We start from the raw sequence: 21,744 nt of genomic DNA on the forward strand, positions 1-21,744 counted from the left end.
GGCATGAGCGACCATGCTCAGCCGAGAAGCAATTCAGATGTATAAGCCTGCATGAATTGATAGTTTATTCATTCCCTCAACCAGTATTTGCTGATTATGTACTATGTACCCAGCACCGTGTTAAGTTCTCAACATACAGTAATCGCCAAAGCAGTCATCAATAAACTTACCCTCAGTGAGCTTACAGCCCAGTGAGGTAGCCAGATATCAACAAATCCTTATCAGAATTATGTATTTACATGATTATAAACTGGGGTAAGTATTCGGAAGGACAAAGAAAAACTAGGGGGATATAATGTTCCAAATGGAGGAAACAGCATGTGCAAATGCTCAGAGATGGGAAAGAACTTAAAAAATGAAAGGAGTCTCATTTGATTGGAAAGTATTGAATGACGGAGAAGAGTGGCCTGAAATGAGATTAAAGAGGTCATCAGGGTCAGAGTAAATAGGACCCTTTGGGACATGAAGATTTTGTACTTTATTCATGGTGACATGGAAAGCTATTGACAGGTTTGAAGACAGAGAGACATGATCTAATACACATTTATTTAAACGATCATTTTGGCTATGGAATGTGGTAGATGGATTAGAAAGAAGCAAGAAAGGAAGCAGAGCAGTGGTGGCACTCTGGAGAGACTGGAGAGGGTCTAGTCCCCCATAACATTTATTATTACACCTCCCCACATACACATACCCATTCCACCCTAAAGTTCACCAACAGAACCAGTGTCACTGACATGCACTCTGTTCAGTAGCACATGGCCTGCTCCCAGAAGAGCCCACGTTTGCTGAGATGCTCTGTTGAAGCTGTTTTGAAATTCTCCAACATTTCTGAACAGGCAGTCCTTCATTTTCATTTTGCGTGGACTCCACATATTATGTAGCCAGTCCTGCTCATCAAATATGCGATCTAAGTAAAAGCAGCCTGCACACTTTTACAGTGCCTATTTATACTGCAGCTGTGAATGTCAGGGGTACTTCAAGTGAATGTTAACTTTCAACCATTCATCTCGTTACACATGTGAAAGCAACTGCAGGACACTTTCTATAAGTCATCTTTGAAGCTGCTTCTTTGCACCCCAAACACACACTCAAGGTAGAAATGATGTGTTTGCTATGAAAATTTAATTTTGAGACAGGTTCAATAATCTGCTTACTGTCCTTAGCTTTTACCTATAAAGTGTGGAGCCATCAGTGAAGCTGGGAAAACAGTTAAGAACCTATTGCAATAATAAAGGTAGAAGGTGATAAGAGCTCAAACCAGTAGGGTGGCAGTGAGGGTGGAGAGAAGTGGACATATTTGGGAAGTAGGAACAATAGGACTGAGTGATGAAGGTGGAGATGAGAGGCAGCTGTCAAGGGTAACATTCATTGTATTTCTTGCTTAGGGAACTGAATAGTTGAAGATGTAGCAATGGGTCAGGGAATTTTCCACCACAGCTGCATAGTCTCCTTTGTTATGCTTTAGTAAAGACAATCTGAAGAGGCCCCAGCTCTGCCTGCTGGTCATGTCTAACCCTCATAATGCCTCCTTGAACTACTGTGGCTAACCACAGCAAGAACTCGAAATGACTGTACAGATCAAACCACATACTCTGCAATAGACCACTAGGGGCAATGGGCTGATATGCCTTGCTCACTGATAATCAGCTCTATTTCGTCTTTTCTTTTCTTTTTTTTTTTTGAGCTGGAGTTTCACTCCTGTTGCCCAGGCTGGAGTGCAAGGGCGCAATCTTGGCTCACTGCAACCTCTGCCTCCTGGGTCAAATGATTCTCTTGCCTCAGCCTCCTGAGTAGCTGGGATTACAAGCACCTGCTACCACATCCAGTTAATTTTTGTATTTTTAGTAGAGACAGGGTTTCACCATATTGGTCAGGCTGGTCTCGAACTCCTGACCTCAGGTGATCCACCTGCCTTGGCCTCCCAAAGTGCTGGGATTACAGGCATGAGCCACCACTTCCTGCCTATTTTGTCTTTTAAAGCAAAAAAGAAAGGCATCTACCAGGTATATATCATGATAGTGTCACACACCCTTCCTCCCTTCCTGCTCCCACCAGCCTTCAGGAAAACAAATCTGGGCTTGCTTTATTCTCTCTCTCTTTGGTGAAAGGTGATGGTCTTTATCGTAGGGGATGGTCTGGCTTTCAGCCAACCTCAGTAATCAGGCTGCCTTGTCAGGGCTTATCAGTTTTAGCAGGCTGGCAGCTGTTGGCTGAGAAGCAAAGCACAGCTTTAGTGTACACAAAATATATTCATATATATATACAAACACAGTGCCTTTCTACATTATACCTAGGATATGTTAAAATCTCTATGTGACAAAATGAGCATTTGCAAGTGGACTGGAAGTCTACTTATAACAGTAACAGATGAAATATGCCTAAAAGCATATAGCATTTGATTCTGGGCTTAAAAACAACTAAACTTTGATTTAAAAAAAATAAAATAATTTAAATGAATACCTGCAAATGAAATAAAAGCCAAGACATTTAAAAGGTAAAATGAGACCCCTTACCACTATAAAATTAACTCAAAATGGGTCAAAGTACTAAACAGAAGAGCTAAAACTATGAAGGAAATAGGAGTAAATCTTCATCTCACCTTTAATATGGCAGTACATTTTTAGATATAACACTAAAAGCATAGAAACAAACTAAAAAATTGGACTTCATCAAAATTAAAAAATTTGAGCCAAAGGACATTATCAAGAAAATGAAGTCCTGGTGTGGTAGCTCAATCCTAGTACTTTGGGAGGGCTAGGTGAGAGGATTTCCTGAGAAAAGGAGTTTAAGACCAGCCTGGGCAACATCATGATACATCATTGCTACATAAAAATAAAATGAAAAACAAAATAAAAATAGGAAATATTTGGAGGGAATAGGGCATAGAAAATTTAAAAAGAGAATAGACAATGTACAAAATAGGAAAATATCTGCAAATTATATATCCGACAAGGACTAGTATCCAGAATGTATAAAGAACTCTTACAACTCAACAACAAAAAGATAAAGAATCAATTAAAAAATGGGCAAAGGACTTGAATAGATACTTCTCCAAAGAAAATTTAGCAATGGCCAATAAACACATGAAAAGATGCTCGACATCATTAGTCTTCAGGGAAAGGCAAACCAGGACCACGAAGGGATACCACTTCACACTAAGATGGCTATAACAAAACAAAAATAACAGGAAAACAAGAGTTGACAAAATGCAAAGAAATTAGAACCCTAGTACATTGCTGGTGAAAATGTAAAATGATGCAGCCACTGTAGAAAACAATAGTAACATAATTACTACTTAATCCAGTAATTCCAATCCCAAGAATATATCCCTGAAAATTGAAATCAGGTACGCAAATACATGTACATGAATGTTTGCAGCAGCACTACTCACAATGTCAAAAATGTGGAAATGACCCATCAATAGATAAAGAAAATGTGGTATATACATATGATGTGGTTTGGCTGTGTCCCCAACCAAATTTCATCTTGAATTGTATTCCATAATTTCCACCTGTCATGGGAGAGACCCAGTGGAAGGTAATTGAATCATGAGGGGGGTCTTTCCCATGCTGTTCTGGTGATAGTGAGTAAGTCTGATGAGATCTGATGGGTTTATAAAGGGGAGTTCTCCTGCATAATCTCTCATCTGCCGCCTTGCTCCTTCTTGGCTTCTGCCATGTGGAACTGTGAGTCAATTAAACTTTCTTTATAAATTACCCAGTCTTGGGTATGTCGTTATTAGCAGTGTGAGAACAGACTAATACAACATACAATGGAATACTGAGTCATAAAAAATAATGACGTATTGATACTTCAATGTGACACTACAACCTTGTACTGAATCTACCTATATAAAAGCTGAGAACAATATACTAAATGAGAAAAACCCAGATACAAAAAGTCACATATTGTATGATTCCATTTATATGAAATGTTCGTAATAGGTAAAACTGTAGAGACAGAAAGCAAATTGGTGATTGCCAGGGGCTGTGGGAGGGGGAATGCGAATGACTGCTTAACGGTTGTGAAGTTTTCTTTTGGGTGATGAAAATGTTTTGTAACTAGATAGACATGGTAGTTGTACAACATTGGTAATCTACTTAATGCCATTGAATTCTACATTTTAAAATGGTTAATTTTACGATATGTGAATTTTACCCTGATTAAAAATAAATAAAGTCGGGAAGGAATATGATAGCTGACGATAGATTTTATTTTTTTTCCTAGATAGTTCCGGAGAGCAACTCTGAAATAATAAGGAAGAACTTTCTAACAATAGGGCTGTTAAACAGTGAAATCGACTGCCTCCCAAGGAAGTAAGATAACTCTTTACTGAAAGTGATCAAGTTAGATGACGAGTTCTCAGGGAAGTTAGAGAGGATTGCTACATGAGGTATGACTGAGGTTTTTTTTTTTTGGTTTAATTATTTTCAGGATCAAGCTATCTTCCCTCCACGTTTGGAAATTCAGCTGATTCAGTTTTATCAATAGCAATTTACACAGAGGTCCTGGAGTTAAAGTATTCCTTCAGTTTCAGTTCTAGTGTAGCCCAACCCTTCCAATTTGTAGATGAAGCAAGTGTGGCAGAGAAAGGGGAAACAGTCAATTACAGCAGAGTAACTTTTCAGGAGCTGAGATGTCAGCTCTCTAGTCTCCTAGTTCAGAGTTGGAGCCATGGCAGTTTCCTGCTGCTAGTTGAGGAAAATCGCACATTTACTCATTGAAAATATTTGGTAGGCACCTACTACATATTAGACACTTTGCTAAGAGGTCTTGTCTTATATGCAAATATGAAAGATCAAACCCTCAATTAACAGTGAGCAGTGATAAGCAATCACAAAGACAACTGCTAAATCACGGAGATTTCCAAAACTTTGTTCTACCACTTGTACAAATTCTACTAAAACTTCATGAGATACCAACAAATGACAAAGTGAGTTCACCTGACTGTCGCACCAGCCAAATTCGAAATAGTCAATAGGTTCAACAAAAAAGCAAGCGACTTGGATAATCCTGAGATGGAAGGACGGGACCATTTATTCATTTTTGTGTGTGTCTGAGCAGGGGAGTTGGAGGTCACCACCTGTTCGGGATGCAAAAGCCCTGGGACCGCTGCAAGGGAAGCAAGCGGAGGCGGGAGGGGCTCCCCAGGGAAATGCCAGCACAGTTCGGGAGGATGCTGGGGATGCCGCGTTCCTCGGTGAAATCTGGCTCCCTTGGGCGCTCCGGGGGAAGCCCAGGCCGACCGCCCTGGCCCACCCGGCTTTGAAACCCGAGGCGCCTAGGAGGATTGCGCAAAAGCCTCTCACTCCCCCGTCTGCTCGGTGGCATGTTTCTAAAATTCCCATCTACACAACATAAACAGGAAACGTGCAGCAAAAGTCCTGTCGGTGCAAATTCTTTGCTTCCAACCGAGGGCGGGAGAATTTCATCTTTGGTGGTGGTGGGGAGCAGCGGAAGCAGCCAACTTTGCAAGTGACCCCTCAACTCTCCGTGTACCTTCCTCCAAATTCAAACAGAATAGAGAAGGCGGAAGGAAGGACCCCCGGCTTTAGGAAAAATAGGGAGGGGGAGAGGGCCGTGAACCACCTCCAGGGGCCGCGGTGGCGGCGCGTGGCGAGAACACGCCTGGCCGCCCATTCCCCCACCGCTGCAGTCTGCGAAGCCAGTCGAGGGTGGGGGTGGGCTCGCCGCCCGGGCTTGGGGCAGCAGAGCCAGTAAGGGTGGGGGCGGGGGAGGAGCGGGCACGAGGCGCCGCGCAAGCGCAGAGCGCCCCTCGGTTGTCAAACATGGCTGAAACGCTGCCGCTGCCGCTACTGCCGCTGCAGGGAAAATGCTGAGCCCTCCCGGGCCGGCTGGGCGGCGGCGGCGAGGGCGGCGACGGGGACCCACTTCCCGAGCGCGGCGTTGGCGGCCATGGCCCGGCTGGCGGACTACTTCATCGTGGTAGGCTACGACCACGAGAAGCCAGGTAAGGGTGTGGGGCGGTGCCGCCCCCGGGCCTCCCCGCCCCCGCCCCCGGCCGCTGTCCAGTGGGCTCCGCGGGGCCGGGCATCGTGGCCGGGCATTGGGGAGGGCCTGGCCGGGTCTCGGAGGAGCGGGCGGTCGGCGTCCGGCCTTCTCCGCGGGGCTGAGCCTAGCGGTGGGCGTGGGGGGCCGGCACCACGGGAGGGGGAGGGAAGATGCCGCGTCTGCCCAGCCTTTGGGCATACTAGCTGGGCCTGCCGGAGGCGAGTCGGGGTCGCGCGACCCTCCCCCTGGAGGCAGCTGGGTACTCGGGGCAGAGCCCTGGGAGTGGGCCCAGGACCGCAAGGCTGGGAGGGCGGGAGCCAACTGTGCTAAGTTCCTCGGGGATAAACTTCTGCCCTGCATCCTGAATGAGTAACCCGTGACGCAGGGGGCTGTCCTCTCCGAAAGGAAGTGCCGAGAGTCCAGTGCTACCTCACCCCTGTGCTGTTGGGGGCCTAGTGGTCGTCCCAGGGAACACGTGGTACCAGGGAAGGGGAAAGGATTCTTTGCATTTTTACACCTTTCTAGGAAATGCCCCCTATTCTTTCAGGACAAATGAGACAATGACATGACTTGTCTTTTAACTAAGGACAGCCAGCTGACCGCTGAAGGTGATCTTGTTTCGCTTTAATGTGTTTTCATTGTTCTTTTTGTCGCAGAATTTTCTTCGTGAGGAACAATTAGACAAATGCATTGTATTTTACACTTTAATTGATGGACTTCCACAACTTAAGAGAATTCAGGGTTCATGCATGTTTATTTCTGTATTTGCATTCTTTTGTGTTACTATGTAGCTAAGCATAATGTAATAACATTGAGATGGGGAACCACTTCTATTTCAGGGCAATTCTAGTCCCACATTTCAAGGAATTTTAGATATTAGCTCTACAGCCCTTTCATTTTTCAGAGATGCTGAGATTGTGTTTTCCTGATGGTTACAGCCATTGGTAGCCCAGAATACCATTGTTCCACCCACTCTTGGTCCACTGTCTCTTTCATTGTTTCTCCTTTAAGAGCTTCCTCTCCTTTAATGGGACCCTTTCATGTTCTTTTCTCTCTCACCAGTAATGATCTGATTGAGATCAATTGTTAAAAAGAAAGATAAAATTTTTTTTTTTTTTTTTTTTTTTTTGAGAAAGAGTTTTGCTCTTGTTACCCAGGCTGGAGTGCAATGGCGCGATCTCGGCTCACCGCAACCTCCGCCTCCTGGGTTCAGGCAATTCTCCTGCCTCAGCCTCCCGAGTAGCTGGGACTACAGGCGCGCGCCACCATGCCCAGCTAATTTTTCGTATTAGTAGAGACTGGGTTTCACCATGTTGACCAGGGTGGTCTCCATCTCTTGACCTCGTGATCCACCCGCCTCGGCCTCCCAAAGTGCTGGGATTACAGGCTTGAGCCACCGCGCCCGGCCTGAAAGATTAAATTTTTAATCATCTGGCTTCAAAATTTTATTTCCTAGTAATTTTACATAGTCTGATGTTTCTTTTCTACCAAGAATAAATGTGGAAAATCAGTTTTTTAACCTTGTTTAGTTTTTAGTGACATTGTTCCACTCCCCCTCCCTTTTTTTTTTTGAGATGGAGTTTCACTCTGGTCGCCCAGATTGGAGTGCAATGGTGCAATCTTGGCTCACTGCAACCTCCGCCTCCTGGGTTCAAGCAGTTCTCCTGTCTCAGCCTCCTGAATAGCTGAGATTACAAGCGCCTGCCACTATGCCTGGCTAATTTTTGTATTTTTTAGTAGAGATGGGGTTTCACTATGTTGGCCAGGATGGTCCTGAACTCCTGATCTCAGGTAATCCACCACCTGGGCCTCCTAAAGTGCTGCAGTTACAGGCGTAAGCCACCCTGCCCGGCAGCCCCCGCCTTTTAAACGTTTTTGAAACAATAACAGACTTGCAAAAAAGTTGCAAGAATGGTACAAAAAATTTCCCCTGAGCAATTTGAGAGGAAGCTGTTGATCTGATGCCCTGTCATCCAGAGTACTTTAATGTGCATTTTCTGCAAACAAGAATATTCTCCTACATGATCACAGTGCAATAACCAAAATAGGAAATGAATAGTGATGCAGTACTCCATCTAGTTCTCAGACTGGTTCAAGTTTTGTTGATTATGCTGTTAATCTCTTTATTGGCAAAAGGATCCAGTTTAGCAATATGTGTTGCATTCATGTTATGTCTCTTTTGTGTCCTTCAATCTGGAACATTTCCTTTATCTTCTCTTGACTTTAATGACCTTGACATATTTAACAATTACAGGTCAGTTATTTTATAGGCTGCCCCTCAATTTCAGATTGTCTGTTCCTTCATGATTAGATACATGCAGATATGAGCTTGGGAAGGATATCACAGAAGTGATTCCCACTGCATCCTGTCAGGTGGTGCACAATTTCACTTTGTTTCATTGCTGGTTATTTTTACTTTGATTGCTTGATGTAAGTAATATCTGCCAAGCTTCTCCACTATAAAGTTAATAGTTAATTGTTCTTGTGAGGTACTTTGAAACTATGTAAATATCTTGTTCCTCACTAAACTCTTAATCGTTTGTTCATTGACATCTACATGGAGTCATGGTTTTTCTGTGTGTGTGTGTGCACTTGTGCACAAGTGTTTAGTGGATTATATTCTGTTACTATTTGCCTTAGTCCATTCGGGCTGTTATAACAAAAATACCTCAAACTGGGTGACTTATAAAAAATAGAAATTTGTTTTTCACAGTCTGTAGGCGGAGAAATCCAAGATTAAGAATCTGACAGATTCAGTGTCTGGTGAGGACCTGATTCCTCATAACCATGTTCTCACTTTAACCTCACATGGCCTAAGGGTCAAATGAGCTCTCTGGGGTCTCTTTAAATAGGAAACTAGGCCGGGCGCAGTGGCTCAAGCCTGTAATCCCAGCACTTTGGGAGGCCAAGGCGGGTGGATCACAAGGTCAAGAGATCGAGACCATCCTGGCCAACATGGTGAAACCCCGTCTCTACTAAAAATACAAAAATTAGCTGGGCGTGGTGGTCGCACGCCTGTAGTCCCAGCTACTCGGGAGGCTGAGGCAGGAGAATTGCTTGAACCCAGGAGGCGGAGGTTGCAGTGAGCCGAGATTGTGCCACTGCACTCCAGCCTGGAGCCTGGCGACAGAGTGAGACTCTTGTCTCAAAATAAATAAATAAATAAATAGGGAACTAATCCCATTCACAAGGACTCCACCCTCATGACCTGATCACCTCCCAAAGGCCTCACCTCATAGTACCATTACCTTGGGTGTCAGGATTTTAACATATGAATTTTGGGAGGCAACGTAAACGTGCGGATTATAGCATTATTTATTTTGATGGTCAAATTGTTCTTCATTTGGGCAATGAGAGCTGTTCAAGCTGGCTTCTGTGTTCTTATGGTACATCCCCATCACTCTTTGAGAACATCTTTTTACTTTTTGGCACAGAACCTGTTCCTGGCTAATCATGTACTTTCCCTGCCTTGGTTCTGGAATTAGCCATTTAGGGATCCCTGGTTCCTTTTAGCGGAGAATAACATTTAGAAGCTAAGATCTCAAGGCTCATGTGTTTACTGCTGTTGGGCTGTTACTGCTTCCAGGTCCTCTTAATGGTCAGGGACGGGAAGTATAGGTATGTATGCATATTACTTCTTCCAGGTCCTCTTAATGGTCAGGGATGGGAAGTATATAGTATGTATGCATAAACATACATATGCATTTGCATCTGTATTTATTTCTTATTTCTGTATATTGAAAACTATGAATTCGTACTGATACCTCCAATTTCAGTTAAATATTCCAGATTCTATTCTAGTTTTCTCCTTTTTCATATTGTAATGTTCTCTGACGGTAAGAAATCTGGCTTCCATTATCCTTAATGTATTTACTTATTGTTCAGTCTCCCACCTTCATTACCATCCACTCCTCTCCCTGCTGGGACTTGGATTCTTCATTCTGTCTGCTCCATCTCCCTACCTCAGTCTGGATCTAAGAGTCCATATCAGTATGCTTCAATACAGGGACACCCTCCCTGGCGCTATGGCTCTGACTCCCCATGTTGGTCTTCCCACTGTCCATGGACACACTTCTTACCCCACTTAGACTCTGACATCCCGCAGTGGGCTGCTTCCATTGGAAGACATCCTTCTCGCTCTGTCTGTACCCCAGTGCCCTTTGCCAATTTCCCCCTCCTACCTTAATGCTTGGGCTCTGATGCAAAATGTTTGGCTGTTCCCTTACCACATAGACTCCCTCCTTAGCTCTCTTGATTTATGACAATATGACAAGCTCCACCCCAGGAATCCACCTCCACCCCAAGGGTACCATGAATTGCCCTTCTCACAGCAGGAAAAGGGAAGGAAAAGGAGAATTAATTTTTTAAGTAACACAGTCCAGAAGCTTGTATAAATTGTAGAATGTCGATAGTGAAATGCATAACTTTTTAACTTGGGAAAATTCTTTAGTCATGTTGATGGCAGTGGGGAGGTGTGGGCAGTGGCGGCGGGAGCAGCAATGACACTGGTGGGTCCCCTGTGCCCTGTGTCCCTGAGGCAGCCGACTGCACCCCTGCCATCCTTGTGCTGCTGAGCAGGACCTGCTCTTAGGCCCACAGCCTCCTGGGCTCCTGGCCCTGGCCCTCTGTCACCACTCTTGCCCACCAGTGCTGCGGGGAGGATATGAGTAGGAGGCAGAGCTGGAGCTGTGGTTTGGGGGTCTGGGGTGGGAAATGGGAGCAGTGCCTGCTTTGGGACCTAGTCAGCAGCGTGGTCACTGTACCCACCCTGCCAAGGGCTCTAGGTTCCTGTGTCTCGGGGAAGTTCTGAGCAGGGCCACCCAGGGCTGTATCCCTGGAGTCTGCCATGCATCGGGTAATTGCCAGGCCTGACACTCGCAAGGGCTGGGTCCAGGACCCATATTCTGTTTCTGGCAGGTCCACGAGCTGGGTGAAGGGGAGCTCGAGGAGACATTGCCCGTGTCCTGGATGCTGGCCTGGGCCCAGTGAGGACCTGGAGCCCCTGCTCCAGGCCATGAAGGGGCATAACTGGGGCTGCACACTCCACGGAGCTGGCAGAAGCTGGAGCACGTAGCAGCCCCACCCTCCTGGGCATGCTGCAGCCACCCAGGTCAGGGCTGTGGACCCAGGGCCTCCCTGTGTTTTTGGGGGCCATGAGTAGGAGCCCCCCTGCCACCCAACACAGCTGCAGCTGCCCCAGTCAGGGCTGTGGACCCAGGCCTCTCTGCACTCTTGGGGCCAGGGAAAGCATCTCCCTTGCCCCTGCAGGCTCGGAGGTGCCTGCTCCTGCTGCCTGGTATCTCCCTGCTTCTAGTGCCTGCACCAGTCTCGGAGCGGGGTTGGAGCCAAGCCGGGGTGCTGTCAAGCCCAGCCTGGTGTGTACACACTTAGGTCAGCGCTGACACACCAGGCCTCTGCCTCCTTGGCTCCCTCTGGACTTTGGGCTCTGACAAGCACTGTGGGAGGGGGTTGAGGGCAGCTTGACACTGGCCTGCAGGTGCCCCTTGATGTGAGCATCCGGGGCATCATGGATGGTGGCAGGAAGCAGACAGGCTTCTGGGCAGTAGGGGGTAGGTCCTGGTGAGGCCCCAGCTTCAGACCAGGAAGGGCCTGAAGGGTAGGGGCCGGGCTGCCAGTGTTATGGACTGGAGTGGGGACTTGTGGTGCCTTTTCTGGGCTCACCTATGGACAATCAGTTTGTACTTTCTCCCCTCTGGGGCTTGTAAAAGCCCCAGGCTCTGCGAGAGCAGAGCAGAGGATGGAGAGATGATGAGTTGACCAGCTACAGAGAGGAGCTGCCCTCTCTGCTGACAGCTGCAGAGACTAGGGGACAACCTCCCTAAAGAGAGGAGCTTCCCACTCTAGGGCCTCTCTGCTGAGAGCTGCAGAGATCGGATAGCCTGCCTGCAGAGGAGCCACCCACTCTAGGCTAGGACCTCCTCTCTGCTGAGAGCTGCAGACAGCAGGACAACCAGCTGCAGAGAGGAGCTGCCCTCTCTGCTAATAGCTGAATATCTGTTGGGATGACCAGCTGCAGAGAGGAACCACTCTCTGTGGAAAACAATACTTTCTGGGATGACCTGCCTGCATAAAGGAGCTACCCTCTCTGCTAGGGGCTGAGCACGCATCAGGATACCATTGCTACAGAGAGGAGCTGCCCACTGTGGGTCTTTGAGCTGTTCTGTTGCTCAATAAAGCTCCTCTTCGTCTTGCTCACCCTCCACTTCTTGTCTGGGTACCTTATTCTTCCTGTTCACAGAATGAGAACTTGGGTCCTGTGAATGGCGACGGTAAAAGCTGTAACACAAACGGGCCCGGGCCTGAAATGTGTCCATTGCTCACCATGTTGCAGGTGAAGGAAGGGAGAGAAGAGCTGTGGCCCTTCAGGGAACCCAGACCTTAGAGCTCCCCGAGCTAGGGCTATGACTCCATCTTTGGGGCCCTGTGGTTCCTGGCATCTCCAAGCTTCTGGGTACCACTGCATACCCTGGTGCCAGCTGGGGAAGCTGCTTATGGTACACCTGGTCCAGCCACAGCCTTGCAGAGAGCTGGCACTTATGCCAGCACCTGGAGCTGCCCACCCTGTGACAGCAGCCGGCATGTCTAACTGTGTATGGCCAGACTATATGCTTGCTCACACACCCTTTACCACTCCGTGCCTGACTCCAGTCTCCCTTTGATGTGTGAGATCCAGGCTGGTAGCTTGAGCTGAGCATAGCCTACCAGGCTGAGTGGGTGGAATGAGCCTAGCGGGCCTGAGCAAAACTAGGGCAGAGGTACCATCGGCCACAGGTTTCTGGCCAAAAAAGTGACACCCTAAAGATCCCGTAACAATGTCTAATAAAATACCAATTACATGCAATAAAATTTACTATTTTAGGTGAATATTTCAATGAGTTTTGACAAATGTATATATTAATGTAGCCACTACTGCAATCAAGATATATAGGGCTGGCAGCTGTAGCTCACACCTGTAATGGCAGTGCTTTGGGAGGCTGAGGCTGGAGGATTGCCTTAGGCCAGGAGTTTGAAACCAGCCTGCACAACGTGGTGAGACCCTATCTCTGCAAAAAAAAAAAAAAAAAAAAAAAAAAAGTAGCATGGCATGGCGGCACATGCCTGTAGTTCCAGCTACTCAGGATGCTAAGATGGGAGGATTACTTGAACCCAGGAGTTAGAGGCTGCAGTGAGCCATGATCACTCCACTGTATTCCAGCCTGGGTGACATAGTGAAACTGTTGCTAAAAGTAGATAGATAGATAAAGATATAGAACATTTTCATGCTTCCAAAAAGTTCTCTCATGCCGCTTTGTATTCAGTTCCCTTTCTAGCATCTGGCAGTCACTGATCTGTCTTCTGTCTGTAGTTTTTGTCTTTTCTAGAATTTCATACAAATGGTATATAGTTTTTGTGTCTTTTTTTCACTTAGGATCATAGTTAAGATTTATCCATGTTGTATTTATTGGCAGCTGTTCCTTTTTATTGATGAATTTGATATGATTCATCCATTCACTAGTTGAGGGACACTCGAGTTTCTAGTTTTTGGCTACGGTGAGCATAGTTGTTCTGAACATTTGCATACAGATCTTTGAATGTTTTTATGTTCATGTTTTCATTTCTCTTGGGTAAATACATAGGAGAAGAATTGCTAGGTCCTAAGTGTCTGTATGAAACTGACAAACTTTCCTCTAATTGGCTGTGCCATTTTATATTTTCACTAGCACTGTATGAAAGTTCCAGTTATTTTAAATTTATTACTTAAAAACATTTTTGGTTGCTCTGCCTGTGGAATAGCTATTTTTTTGTTTCTTCTCTAATAAACTTGCTTTCACTAAAAAACAAACAAAAACTTCCCCTAGCTTTATTAAGATGTAATTTACAAATAAAAATCATATATATTTATGGTGTATAGTGTGATGTTTTGATATATGTATATATGACGAAATGATTATCACGATCAAGGTAATTAACATATCCATCACTTCACATAGTTACTGTGTATGTGTGTGTGTTTGTGTGTATGTGTCTTTGTGTGCTTTTATGATGAAGAAATTTAAAATCTCTCTTGGCTGGGTATGGTGGCTCACGCCTGTAATCTCAGCACTTTGGGAGGCTGAAGTGGGTGGATTGCTTGAGTCCAGGAGTTTGAGACCAGCCTGGGCAACATGGTGTAACCCTGTCTCTCCAAAAAAAAAAAAAAAAGAAAAATCTACTCTCTTAACATATCTCATTTATGGTTTTAGTTTGCATATTTCTGGTGACTAATGATGTTGAACACCTTTTCAGGTGCTTGTTGCCATTTGTATATTTTTTGTGAAGTGTCTAATCAAATTTGTGTTCTCTTTTTTACTGGGTTGTTTGACTTCTTATTGTTACTGGTGGAGGGTGTCCAGGTTCTTGGTGTTTTAAATAAAGAATTGGACAAAATGCACAAAGCAATGACAGAAAAGCGCAGATTTATTGAAATGGAAGTACACTCCACAGAATGGGAGTTGGCTTGGGCAAGTGGCTTGAAAGTGCAGGTTACAGAATTTTCTGGGGTTTAAATACCCTCTAGAGGTTTCCCATTGGTTATGTGGTGTACACCCTATGTAAATGGAGAGGATGAAGTGAAGTTACAAAGTTGGTTGGTTGGTGTACACGCTGTACAAATAAAGAGGATGTTTCCTGACATAACTGAAGTTACACAATTATTTACTTGTATGTAGAAAGTTGGGGTTTTTATGTTTGATTTAGTTCTAGGATGTCCTTAGGTTCCCTGCCTGCAAACCCTATTCTCCTGCCTCAGTATTATTGAGATTTTTTTTTCTAATTGTAGATACAAGTCTGTCCGTCCCTCCCTCCTTTTTTCCCCCCTCTCCTCCCCTCCCCTCCTCTCTGTCCCCTCCCCTCTCCTCTTCTTCCTTGTGTTCCTTGCCTTTTTCTTTTTCCTTTCCTTTCGTCTCACTCTGTTGCCCAGGTGGGAGGGCAATGGCACAATCACAGTTTACTGAAGCCTTGACCCCCCGAGGCTGAATTCATCTTCCCACCTCAGCTTCCTGAGTAGCTGGGACTACAGGTGCATGCCACAATTCCCAGCTAATTTTTGTATTTTTAGTAAAGATGGGATTTTACCATGTTACTCAGGCTGGTCTTGAACTCCTGGCCTCAAGCAGTCCTTTTGCCTCAATTTCCCAAAGCACTGAGATTACAGCCATGAGCCACCTCACCGGCTAAATGATATACTCTTTATTTTTGTTCCTAAAGTGTCTTTGCAATTAACAGTACTTAAGTTTAATTTTTAAATATTTCTATTTTATAATTGGATTAAAAAAAACCAACTCTTGTCAGCTGGGTGCAGTTGGCTCTTTGGGAGCCAGCACTTTGGGAGGCTGAGGCAGGATAATCACTTGTGCCTAGGCATTCAAGACCAGCCTGGGCAATGTAGCGAGACCTTGTCTCAACTAAAAATTAAAAAATATAAAAATGAATTAGCCAGGTGTGGTGATGCCCGCCTGTAGTCCTAGCTACTTTAGAGATTCAGGTGGGAGCATTACTTGAGCCCAGGAGGTCGAGGCTGCAATGAGCTGTGTTTGTGCCTCTGCACTCTAGCCTGGGTAACAGAACAAGATCCTGTCTAAAAAACAAAAGCAAAACCCCTTGCCTTTTTAAAAATGCCTTTTACAAACTGGAAACAAGAGTCAATGCATGCTATTTGAATTATATAGAAAAAAGAGTGCCTGGTACATCATAGGTAGTTAACAAAGATACACAGAAGCAATGACATGGAAGAATGAACACACAGTTATTGAAATATGGGAAAAAGCTATAAAGGAGGGTAGGAGGCGGATATGGTTATAAAAGGGTAATTGAGAGAAATTTTTGTGGTGATAAAACTTTTATATTTTGACTGGGTGGTGGATACAAATCTACATGTGTGATAAAATTGCATAGAACTAAATACACACATGCAACCACAAATGGGTATAGATAAAAAAGGAGGAAATGTGAATGAGATTGGTGGATTGTATGATATCCTTGTGGTGATTTTGTAATATAATTTTGCAAGGTGTCACCATTGAGAGGAACTGGGTAAAGGGTATATGGTTTCTGTATGAATTCTTACAACTGTGTATAAATCTGCAACTATCTCAAAATTAAAAGGTTAAGTTAAAAAGCTATAAGGAAGATAGAAAGATACCTTTACTTTACTGTCTTTAACTGTTAATGACATAAGGAAAGGTTATTTTATAAAATTATAGAAAAATACAAACTCCAGTGGCTGGATTATTGTATCATTTTTGTATGTCATTTTTTTAAATTGCATTTTAGGTTTTGGGGTACATGTGAAGAACATGCAAGATTGTTGCATAAGTGCACACGTGGCAGTGTGATTTGCTGCCTTCCTCCCCATCACCTATATCTGGCATTTCTCTCCATGCTCTCTCTCCCCAACTCCCCACCCCCCTCTGTCCCTCCCCTATATCCCCCGCCGACAGACCCCAGTGTGTGATATTCCCCTCCCTGTGTCCATATGTCATTTTAACTTAGTCACTTTACTATTGTACCTTGTTTCCAGTTGTGTGTGTGTGTGCGTGCGCACGTTTGTTTTGTTTTTTTTTGAGCTGGAATCCTGTTCTGTTACTCAGGTTGGAGTGCAATGGCGTGGTCTCGGCTCACTGAAACCTCTGCCTCCCAGGTTCAAGCGATTCTCCTGCCTCAACCTCCCAAGTAGCTGGGACTATAGGCAATGTGCCACCACACCTGGCTAATTTTTGTATTTTTAGTAGAGACAGAGTTTCACTTTGTTGGCCAGGCTTTTCTTGAACTCCTGACCTTGTGATCCGTCCACCTCAGCCTCCCAAAGTGCTGGGATTACAGGCATGAGCCACTGTGCCCAGCCCAGTCTTGTGTTCTTGTAATGCTGTTATGCTGAGGAAAACATAGCTTGAAAACCACTGATTTTTATGACAGTTTGATTTTGATAATTTGATATTAAGACTTAACTTTTCTGACTTTGCCTATGTACTATGGCAGAATAATTAAGAAGTATCATAAGTTTCTAATAGGTGAAGTTATTTAGCCAACTATGTTTTTCTTACTGTTTTTACTTTCACTGAGATTTGTCCAAGAAAAATTGATAATGACTACCTGGGTTAATTATTTTATATGCCTTTACCTTTTTTTTTGTTTTTCTGCTATCCATTAATACATTTATAATTAATTCATTTATCTTGGTGGTATTTAATCTTGAGTCAATTATGTTAATCATTTGAAGTTCTTGTATTTTTTTAATCTCAATCTGCTTAAGTATGTTAGAGAATATTTGACATGTTTTTTAAGCATTTAATTTATTTAAGCAGTATAAGTGAGGTAAGCTAAAATGTAAATGTATGTATAATACCTGAAATATCACATTTCGAAACATGATAAAAATTGATAATTGATTATTATTAAACCATTTTAACACATAGCCTGAGTTTTCTCCCCCGAAGTAGTTGCAATTTTCTAGTTGCTGTTTGTTGCCACCTGTCAAGAACTATTTGGGATTCACTGATTTGATGATTATTTATTGCTTTCCAGGCATTGTACTAAGTGCTAGGTTAGATACAAATGAGTAAAGAGTAAAACTCTATCCCTAACCTAGTCATTATGGACAAAGTTTTGAAATAAGTAATGATAAATTACTTGAAATATTTATCATTACTTATTTCAAGAGGATGGACTCACTTTACTGAGGGAGAAAGAGGAGATTTCTTATGAGAGATGATATTTAAACCAAGTTGTATAGGATGCAGAAACATTTGCTATATGGAAAAGAGGGTAGAGGAGATTATAGGCAGAGAGGAAAAATGTGTGTATGTGAATGTCTTGTTACAGGAGTGGAGAGAAGTGAATGTAGGTGGAAACTGATGTAGGCTTTGATGCTTGAGGTCAGATGTGAAAAGCTCTGTATATCAGGCTATGGAGTTTAGCCATGACTCTATAGATGGTAGGGTCTGTTGAAAAATGGTAGCTTTTAAAAAGCAAGAAACAACAGAGAGATGTGACTCAAATGGCAATGAACTGGAGGGAGAAAGACCAGTATGAGAAAGCTCAAGCATTTTTATAGTGGAAATGGCAAGGCCTTAAGTTTGAGAAATTTGAGAGTTCAGATTTAGTAAAACTTAGTAATGAATGAACGTGAGGGGTAAAATAGAAAGAGTGGATGAGGCTAACAAAGTTTGTAGCTTGGGTAATAAGGTGAGTGATGATGCTGTGAATACAAATAGGGAATTCAGGGAAAGAAATGAACTTGGATGAGGGAGTGAATGCTGAGTGAATAGTGATGGTCTATAATCAAGGTAGAGATGTCATTTAGGTGTTTAGATATATGAGTCAGGAGGTAAGTAGAAAAGTGAAGTTAGAGATTTAACTTGGCAATTGTTAGTAGCCAGCTGATTGTCAAACATGAAGAAAAACATGAGATTGCGTATTAAATGTGAATAGAGTGAAAACAAGAGTGACTTCGGAATTGTACTCAGAGAAAAATCAATATTCAAAAGGTAGATAAAGGAGTGGCAGCCAGGAAACTAAATAGGAGTAGTCAGAGGTATTGTGAAAGAACCAAGATGGCATGATATTATATCATGGAAACTCTGGATATAGAAAATATTGAGGAGAAGGAAATAAATAAATGCCAAATGTGCTGAAAATGTCATGTATAATAAGGACTAAAAATAGGCTTATGGATTTAATAATTAAGATAACTCTGGAACATTATAGTAGAGTTGTAGGAGCCATAGTTATTTTGATGAATGTATGTCCTAAGTCATATGCTGTATAAACCTCATGTACTCCAGTTTGTTTCATTTCTTTTTAGAAGCTCAATATGACCTGCAACTCATGGCTTGTTGAAAATGGAAAGAGGAGTCAGAGACAACTTTAAAATTCTAAACCTGGAGGTCTGGGGGTTCTTGTGATGTTATGACTTAAGTTGGAAGATTGAGAATGTTTTTCTTTTAAAATTACTCATTTGTCTTTGTGGGCTTGACATAGAATGGGGTTCATTTTATAGCTATCCAAGTGGAGACTTCAAAAGTTGGGACAGGTAGGGACTGGGTAGAAAGACTTGAGAGTCCTGAGAGTATATAGATTTATAAAATTGTTTAGGTGCTCCCAAGAAGTTGGCATAGAGACAGAAGAATAGAGTACCATTAACCAAGCTTTGGAAAACACTACTGATAAAAGGATGTAAAAGAAAAGGAAACACAGAAGGACTTGGAGAGTTTGGAGACATTTGGTTCTCCTCAGTGGTGATTTTTCTCCTTGATGGTTTTGACTAATCATGGACATGCAGAAGAGAGACTGTTTTCAAGTTTCTGGCAGCTATAAACATGTGGTCAGTTGGATGTAAGTGGAAATGAGGAGTGCAGTATCCCATAAGTGTTCTTAAAGGATGAGGGTATGCTTTCCTAGCTTTTCTTTTTCCTGAGACTGAGATTCTCATTTAAAGGCTGCAGCCCCAGCAGCCATCTTGGGCCAAGTAGGTAAGCCCCAAACCCTAGGTATATCAAAGCAAAAAGCTAGAAAGAACCTGAGTCTCTAATGACTTATAGTGGGATTGTCATAGCAGATCTGGATAGCTACCCTCTGGATTTATTATTTTAATATGAATTTTAAAATTATTTATTTTAACATGAAAGGCTATAATCTTGTATGTTTAAACCACTGTAAATCTGAGTTTATTGTTTCATGTGGCTAATCTAATCCAGATACACAGGGGAAGGCAAGGTCAGAAGAGTCATAGAAAATGAAGGAATATTTCTTAGTGTCAAGTGTAGCAGATAGAGATCAGTGAGATGAGGAGTTAATGAAAAGCTTTGCATTTCATAACACTTTAGGGTCAAAAGTTAACTGTACACATAATCCATTTTTTGTCCAGTTTTTGGGTAAGGAGAAACCAGTGAAGGCCGCCCGCCTCCCCCACCCCCAATCCCCAGTTGTTACTTGTGACTAATTACACAGCTATTGAGTGGCAAATCATGTACTAGAAGTTTTCTCATGCCTGTACTCCAGTACATCATGCTGTATCAAGGGAAATTGTTTCAGCTGGAATGTTTTGTTGTAAACGGATATGTAGAATTTTAGCAGGATAAAGACTAGGAAGTAGAGGCAGCATGTTAAGATGATTTGTTTCAGTAATCTGATTTTGAGAGGTAAGAGTATCTGGTTGGAAAACTTTGCTTTTTCTTCAGGGTAAAAAGACTATTTTTTGTATCCCAGAGTCACCTGGCTTATTATTGCTCAGTAATGTGTTTGTTGAATTAAATTATAGACTTAATAAGATACAATGAGAGTTTAAAAAAATGTATAGAATAGATGTGACCATTTTAAAGGCGGAAGAGTAGAAATCAATGGAATGAGAAGAGTTGATAGTATGTACAGGAATAAAGTTCCTTAGGACGTGGGGGTCTCAAGCACGTGTATTTGGGATACAAATGTATCAGTCCAGCTTTTAGTCATCCTCTCTAAAGAGTGTGTACTTTGGAAAATAAAATTGTCATTTCATTAATCTTGGAGATTCAGGTTGAGTATCCCTAATCTGACAATCTGAAATACTCCAAAATCCGAAACTTTTTGAGCACTGACATAACACTCAAAGGAAATGCTCACTGGAGCATTTTGGATTTCGGATTTTTTGGTTAGGGATACTCAACCAGTAAGTATAATGTAAATATTTAAAAATCCAAAAGAATCTTGAAACACTTCTGGTCCCAAACATTTCAGTTAAGGGATACTGAAAACTATTCTATAATGATTTACATTAAAACATATCACTGATCAGCTGTAAGGACATTGTGGGAGGTGACAAGTCACATAGGGAGGTATTAGGAAAAGACAGTGGTGGTGTGTGCCAAGAAGTTTCAGGGTAAGCTTTTGAATTCTAGGCACTAGTATGTAAATAATAAATTCCAAGAGACCTAACCTCTTGAAATAACTTTTTTTTTTTTCCTTAAGAGATTGGGTCTTTTTCTGTTTGCCCAGGCTGGAATACCTGCAGAGGTGTGATCATAGCTCACTGCAGCCTCAAACTCATGGCCTCAGCAGTTCTTTCACCTTGGCCACCCAAAATGATGAGATTACAAGAGTGTGCCAGAGCCACGGTGTCCAGCCTTGAATTAACTTTTTGGGTAGTTTTATTTCCCAGTTGTAGGTTAATTTGTATATTATAGGTTGTTATGCCCAATATGATAAAGATCACTTTTATTAAAAACTGTTAGGAAAATAAAACCATTGATTCTAAATCATCGTGTTGCTGGAATAGTATTTCTTTCTTTTTTTTTTTTTTTTGAGATGGAGTTTCATTCTTGTTGCCCAGGCTGGAGTGCTATGGTGAGATCTTGGCTCACTGCAACCTCCACCTTCTGGATTCAAGCAGTTCTGCCTCAACTTCCCAAGTAGCTGGGATTATAGGCACTTGCCACCACACCTGGCTAATTTTTTTGTATTTTTAGTAGAAACAAGGTTTCACTATGTTGGCCAGGCTAGTCTCAAACTCTTGACCTCAGGTGATCCACCTGCCTTGGCCTACCAAAATACTGGGATTACAGACGTGAGCCACTGCACCCTGCCAGTATTCCTTAATTTTAAAACATTATTATGGTCAGAACTGAGATTAGTAAATATTATAAGATTTAATATCCTATTATTGCTGAACTCTTGAAATTTTTGGAGTTGGTTATGCAATTTCTTATTGAGTTAATTATT

The 21,744-nt window shown here is 42.9% G+C and overlaps 1 protein-coding gene across 4 annotated transcripts in view; it reads left to right on the top strand.

Annotated features, from left to right (window-relative positions):
- Positions 1-5,892: 5,892 nt before the first annotated feature.
- Positions 5,893-21,744, top strand: part of SBF2 (SET binding factor 2) — a 472,399-nt gene continuing 456,547 nt past the window's right edge. For all 4 annotated transcript variants that reach the window (XR_010338354.1, XM_012456679.3, XM_012456682.3 and 1 more), the window contains exon 1: positions 5,893-5,974. Coding sequence is in view for 3 of the 4 variants with exons in the window: in XM_012456679.3 (XP_012312102.1) it covers positions 5,920-5,974 (55 nt within the window). In the remaining variant the exon portion in view is untranslated. The remainder of the gene's footprint in view (positions 5,975-21,744) is intronic.

This window comes from Aotus nancymaae, unplaced genomic scaffold, assembly GCF_030222135.1.
Source record: "Aotus nancymaae isolate 86718 unplaced genomic scaffold, 86718_ANA_hifiasm-v0.15.2.pri h1tg000059l, whole genome shotgun sequence".
Lineage (NCBI taxonomy): Eukaryota > Metazoa > Chordata > Mammalia > Primates > Aotidae > Aotus > Aotus nancymaae.